The 6479-nt window shown below is 38.3% G+C and overlaps 1 protein-coding gene across 2 annotated transcripts; it reads right to left on the reverse strand.

The window, feature by feature from the left end:
* Positions 1–201: 201 nt before the first annotated feature.
* zfand2a (zinc finger, AN1-type domain 2A) lies at positions 202–6097 on the reverse strand. 2 transcript variants are annotated; one of them, XM_006798183.3, is made up of 10 exons: positions 5927–6097; positions 5289–5386; positions 5101–5195; positions 3923–4054; positions 3689–3840; positions 3433–3561; positions 3235–3310; positions 3056–3132; positions 720–804; positions 202–526 (listed from the first exon to the last, which is right to left on the reverse strand). In XM_006798183.3, the coding sequence occupies exons 2-10, from the start codon at positions 5341–5343 to the stop codon at positions 488–490; spliced, it is 840 nt and encodes a 279-aa protein (XP_006798246.2). In that variant the 5' UTR covers positions 5344–5386; positions 5927–6097; the 3' UTR covers positions 202–487. The 2 variants fall into 2 exon arrangements, with proteins under 2 accessions (XP_006798246.2, XP_035766849.2); XM_035910956.2 differs by having other exon boundaries at positions 674–804.
* Between the last annotated feature and the right edge of the window lie 382 nt (positions 6098–6479).

Raw genomic sequence — 6479 nt, forward strand, 5'->3', positions numbered from 1 at the left:
GAATCCCTCAAGACTTCTGCATAGTACTTCATAATTAGTAAACCTGACCCGAACTCTACCCTCAACAGCTAAAAGGCTTTATAGATTACTTGATAATTCCAAATCACTAATGGATTCAAATGGACTTGCAGATTAGCCCAAATAAGAGCCCATCTTTTCCAAGTGCAAGTGTAAATCTGAATTAACTGACAAACTCGAGGGTTCAGGGTGCGTCTTTGACATAATTTATTCAATAATCATACATTTTAATATAATGGATTCATCATGATAGGCATATAAAATATTTACAGAGCAAATCATTTGTAAAAATGACAGATTCTGCTGGAAAGTATATGTGCTTATATTGTAGAAGGCGGTAATGTGTCAGCAACTTCCAAGAGCGAGTATGTGTCACTGAAGAATCACTGATCCCGGAAAGTGACACCTCACATGTGCAGTTTCTAGGAAATAATTAGCACAGCTTGAAGTCTAAAATGGTGATCTGAGATTAAGAAAGGCTGCAGGTGGACTGTTTGGAGTCTCTTCCCTAAACAAAGAGAAAACAAAGTTACAAAGATTCACCGCACTTGTACATGTCACATGACTAAAAATGTGTTAAAAAGCAATTTGGTCTTATCTTCTACCAAAAAGAACGTTTAAAAAGGAAGGGTTGCTGTGACAACAGTGTACCTACATGCGTTCTTGTTAGCATGCTACTGACGGATAAGCTTTCCTGGTACCTGTTGTCTCTGCTGCTGGCGTCTGTATTCTTCTTCACTGGCAGCGAGAGCCTGAGCGAGAGCCAGATCCTCCTGCTCCTGAGGGCTGAGACACAAACAAGAAAATGTTAGTGGGGAAAAAAAAACAAACATTGGAAGGACTGAGAGAAATTTGTTCAAAAGAAGGAAAGGAAAAAAAAATCTGAAGACTTTAATCGTTTTTAGTGCAGTTTAGTTTGTGTGTGAAACCACTTGTCATTTACACAACAGATAAATGAAGAATATAATTATTATATGCAGATGATTTTCCTGGCTCAACATGGAGATTCAGTCCACACGCAGAGATGCGGTTAAAGATTTTATCTTTTTATTTCTATCAATTTTTAAAACTAAATCAAAGTCCACGTGATTTTTCCTTGATGGAAAGAAAACATTTTTGCTGGGCACCAAAATTGACCTCCCCCAAAGAAAAAAAAAAGTCAACGTTTGCATAAACACATTATGGAGTTTTTGTTATGGATTTAAATTCACTGCTGCTCTGCTGATCTGAACCAAGCCCATAAAAAAGGTCAGCAACTCCATAACGTGTCATAGCACCATGAATTTTACATGAGTTTATGAAACATCTTGCATCATGTTGTTGTGAGTCATGCATTAGTGAAGCATCACTTGTGTATATAATTTACACCTCTATTATAAGCGTTACCAGTCTTAGTGCCCCCTCATACATTACATTTTATAAACATCAGGTCTGCTAAATAGCTGTTTTGGAGTTTCCCATCATAAGCGCGAAGAAGCTAATGATTGGCCGTGTGGTGAAACTGTCTCTGTCAATTAAGACCGCTTGTTTAGGGGAATAAACTTGCAGCAAGCAAAGCTGAGGATTCGGTTTCCTTTAGCAATTCCAGGAAAACTGTCAAAACAAAATTTTTAAATATGTTCACACCATGTAAGATAAAAGGGAAAACTGCAGAGCACGTTTCCTCCTTTATTAAATCTAATAAACCATCTCTATGGTTAAGATATGACATTAGATATTATTGCTTTCTATTACCGAGTTGATTGGAGGACTGAAAGTCAAGAGATGTATGAGAAGCACATCTCAGCCACACTGAGTGTGTCTCACAGGCTATCTGCTACTGGAAAAATGTTTCCAAGTGGAATAATATTTCCATAATGCACATAGATATGAGTGTTATAAAATATTTAAACCCCATAGAGGATAATGCAACAGCGATATTAGAGGATAAAATAATAGTCCCCTCTCAACATATCTGACACTCAAAAGCTGCTTTTACACATTTACCTGAACTTTCTTAGACACTGCATGTCCGACACATTTAGATCAGGCATTAAACAGTTTTCAATTTGGCAGCTTGCGCATACCGAGTCAGTGTTATGTTCGACTAAATAAATCTGTCAATTATCTGGTTGGTTCACAGTCAGTGAGTGGTCATCATGTTTCCTGTCTGCCTGCTCGAGTCAGGCAGCACCTTTACCTAAACCAAGGTATTTCAAGTAATTAAACACAGCTGAAGCCGACTCTCTGCCGCTCTGACGTACATGTAAGAAAGGACTTTTGAATTTATGTGTGAAAACAGACAACTACTACTTTTGGCTGCTCCCTTTAGGAGCTGCCACAGCAGATCATCTGCCTCCATCTCACCCCATCCCTAGCATCCTCCTCTGTCACACCAACCCTCCGCATGTCCAACTCCACTACATCCTCTTTGGTGTTCCTCTTTTCCTCCTGTCTGGCAGCTCCACATTTAACAACCTTTGTCCAATATATCCACACTCTGTACTTTATCCAGACCATCTCAGGATTGCCTCACTAACCCAGTCTTCAAACTACCCAACCTCAGCTGCCCCTCTGATGCAATAATTTCTAATCATGCCCAGTCTCACTACTCCCAAAGAAAATCTTAGTATCTTCAGCTCTGCCTCTTGTCTTTCTGTCCTAACCATATATGCTAGTAAGTCTTTTGATGATTGTTTTATTCAAATACAAATTCAACTGCTAGAAAACTTTAGAATTTTTAATTTGACCACTCCTTAAGGAACGTCACATGAGGTTAATTTCCTTCTCATCAAATGCAAAAAACAATACAGCCTGATAGCCATGGTACCATAAGAGCACTTGTGTTTGCTGATTCAGTCAGATTCATTAACATTGTTTAACACTTAATTTTCTCTGTTTGCCTTCCCTTTCATTGTTGCTTTCAATGACTTTCTAAGAAGCAGCACTTTTAAGCTGAAGGTCAGTGAGAAAAAGACTCCTCCATTCACACCAGCACAGACATGAGTGGCTTCAAGGGGGGTGAACAATTTTGGCATTCGGAGAAAAACATACTCACCTAAGTGCTGGCGCAACTGTCGGCCTTGAATCAGCCAAAGACATCTCCAAAGCTCTTTGTAAAGCCTGTTCTTCTGTCTGCAATGAGAGCACAGCACCACACCTATGTTTACATTGACCAAACTCTTTTTTTTTTTTTTTTAAATTAATGGCATCATGCTGTGTAAACAATATACATACCAGGCCGGCCTGAAATGATGCTGATGGTGGTATAACATTCTGAGCTGAAACTGAAGTAGAAATTCGCTGGGCAGAGCTAAAAAACAAAATTGCACATGAATAAAAACAAAAAACAAACAAAAAAACCAAAACGTACATTACAAACATTCCCCATTTTCTCTGACACGTTTAAATTTAATACCAGCTAGAAATACTCACCCAGTGCTGTGACTTCTGCTATTTGCATTCAGACCATTAGAAACAGGTCTTGTGTTTCCTGAACTGGAAGAACTGGAAGTAGAGGCAGAGGTGGAGGAAGTACCTTGGGTCCTCATTAAAGCAGCATGTCTGAGACATCAGCAATTAAAACAACAACCACAACAACAACAAGGGAAAAAGATCAGTTCAAAGGTCCACACTGTCAGATTTCAGATGAAAGAACAGCATTATAGATGAACAGTTCAACGGTACTCACCCAGATTTGGACAGAGGTTTCCCGTCAGTCTTACAATCGTGGTCTAGTGGGTGACGGTGTTTAAGACAGTAATTTAAATGACACTGGTCACAGGTAACTCTTATCATCTCCTTCTGCTTACAGCCTCCTTTCGAGCATTTATTTGTGAAAATCTGAAAAAGGAAACATCGGCAGTTATTACTGTGTTGATTCTAACTGGCTGCTGGGTAAAACACAAATCAGTGTTATACTAACCTTTCTCTTTCTTTGTGCGGGGTCAGATTTACAGTCCCGATCAATGTGTTCACCAACTTTAATGTCAGGCATCTCTCCTCTCTTGACGGGAATGGGGATGTTACACAAAGGGCATACTGGTACCTGGATATCCTACAGGGACAAATATAAGAAAAAAAAGAAAATGTTATTTAAAAAGGAAACATGATTACAGAACATCAAAACAGTCCAGTAGATTACTGTGTCTACTTTTGCATTTCACTTTACTTCAGTAACTGCTTAAACTGAGGGGGAGGAGAGTCCTGGAGTCAGAGCCAGTGTCCTGACAGCATGGTAGGTGCTTATTGTTGCTATGTGGAGAGTTTTTTTTATTTTATTTTTTTGGCATTTCTTTTATTTGTATTTATTTATTTGTTTGTTGTTGATGGTGAAATCAGCTTTTCCCAGTCTTTTAGCCTTTATTTTGCCCAGATCCTGCCTCCTTTTCATTTAGGAATTTGTTACAGTCACCTGGCAGAAACAACAAAAACACCTAGTGGAAAAGGAGACGAGGAGGCAGAATTTGCTATAAATTTTAAGAATTTATTACCAATTAAACTCAGAGATAGACAAGCTGAAAGAAAACAAAACAACAAAACTCTGGACGCAAAGATTAAAAAGTCAAAGCACTCTCCCCTCCACAGAGGAGGAGTAAACAGACAAACAGTGAGCTACTCCCTCCCTCATCTAAAGTACTCCCTAGCCTGATTGCTGTGTGGAGTCGGCTGCAAAGAGCAGCACCTAATGCAGGTGAATGAGGGTAAAACACAAACAGGAAAACTACAGCAGGCCCTGCTAAGGCCACAACAGTTACCACAACCTCGCTCACTAACTGTAAACATAACATCAATTGCAGCCACAATAAGAACAAAAATGTGAAAAGCATGAACAGCATTTATCGTGATGCAAATAAATGCTAAAATATACATTTTTCTTAAACTCCAATATTAGGTTAAAATACCCGAAAATCAGGGACATCTAAAACAAAAGTATTTTTAAATGATCATTTCTGTAATCTCGTGTATTCTTGCCCAGTAATTACATACTTTACACAGCAGTTACTACAATGTTGACTTTAATGAAATTTATAATTTATGTAACTAAATAATAATGAAACCTTTTCAACAAAGCAGTAAATCTGTACTTTAGATATAACTTACCTTTTTGTAGGATGATGTGCATTTGTGATTTGCATAGGTTATGTGATCCTTGCAGAATATCTCTTGACAAGCATCACATCTCATAGGCAGAAAATCTGTATTGTCGACAAAGTTATTATTATTAAAGTTCCAACCAAGCCTCGAAACGTAAACAATGGAGGGAACATGACTGTGCGCTTTAAACTCACCTAAACGTTTGCAGGTCTTCTCAGAGCAGTGCTCTCCTAAATCTGGGAACTCCATCTCTTAAAGCTACTTTTGAAGCAATATCCTGTAAATTTCAAACCTAAAGGAACAGAGGGGAAAATCTCACAGTAAGACTGGTCTTTCTGTACGCCAGCTAATGTTTTTATTGTGATAACATATGGTTATGAGTCCCCGATCTACGATGAGATTGCTAAATTGCTAGCCAGAAGCTAAGCTAAGCTAACTTAAACGATTAGTTTAGTTACACAACAAAGTTTCTCTCAAGCTGGTTGTGATCTTGTGACAGCAAAGGAAAAAAATGTCCGATATTGAATCAGAATTATTAAATATTTTCAGCTGACGCTATTAACGCTTGCTTGATATAATAACATAAGTACTTAGCACTTAAATAGAGCTAACTAATAAGCCAGTATGAAACTGTCTGTAAACGTCGAACAGGTGAAACCAAACAAATGGGCTGCATTTGTTTTAGACTAGACCTCCAAAAAAGGCGTAGTAAACATGTTTAAAAGACAGCTGTTTTGTTCACGTTAACGTTTGCTTAGCTGTTTGCTTAGCTAACAAAGCTAGCAAGGTGAATCTGACAGTTAACCTTAGCGTTGGTTTAAATTTCACTCACCAGATTCCGTTTTCCTGTCGCTCTGCTGTGCTACTGTAATAACGTTATCTTAACTCATCCACCTTAATTCTGACTTTGTCGGTTCTTCTTGGTAATAGTTTCACGGGTGATCCCTAAGCACCGACATCTGCGTGCTGTTATGCTCAGCTGGCTGTTTTCATCGAATTTTGATGTGTCACGTACGCTCCTCCCACGTCAGGACGTACTCTACGTTAGAGAAACACGTCATCCTGGGTGTAGTTTCCTAGGGCTGAATCACAGATGAAAGGTCTGGAAGGATCCACAATTTTACTCACTACTCATGATGACTGTCATTTATCTGGACGCCATGTAGGTGCTACAAAGAAATTGGTAGATTTTATTTATTTTTTTTAAGAAAGTTAAAGGAGATTATTATTGTTTTTATTATTTTAAACAGGGGTATACAAACACTGCTCCATTCTGACAGTTTTTTTTTTAATTTCACAGGAAGTGGTGTGACATTCTTAAAAATATATTTTTAAGTAGGTGAAACCACAGGCTGTGAGTGAAACAAAGACAAAGCGCAGTATCA

This window comes from Neolamprologus brichardi, chromosome 4 (assembly GCF_056152115.1).
Source record: "Neolamprologus brichardi isolate AB-2024 chromosome 4, ASM5615211v1, whole genome shotgun sequence".
In the NCBI taxonomy this organism is placed as follows: domain Eukaryota; kingdom Metazoa; phylum Chordata; class Actinopteri; order Cichliformes; family Cichlidae; genus Neolamprologus; species Neolamprologus brichardi.

Coding starts and splice junctions, on each gene's coding strand:
- zfand2a (XM_006798183.3), bottom strand. CDS start 5,343: ATGGAGTTCCCAGATTTAGGAGAGCACTGCTCTGAGAAGACCTGCAAA. Junction 5,196..5,288: donor GAAGACCTGCAAACGTTTAG/GTGAGTTTAAAG, acceptor TCGACAATACAG/ATTTTCTGCCTATGAGATGT. Junction 805..3,055: donor ACAGTTGCGCCAGCACTTAG/GTGAGTATGTTT, acceptor TTTGTGTCTCAG/CCCTCAGGAGCAGGAGGATC.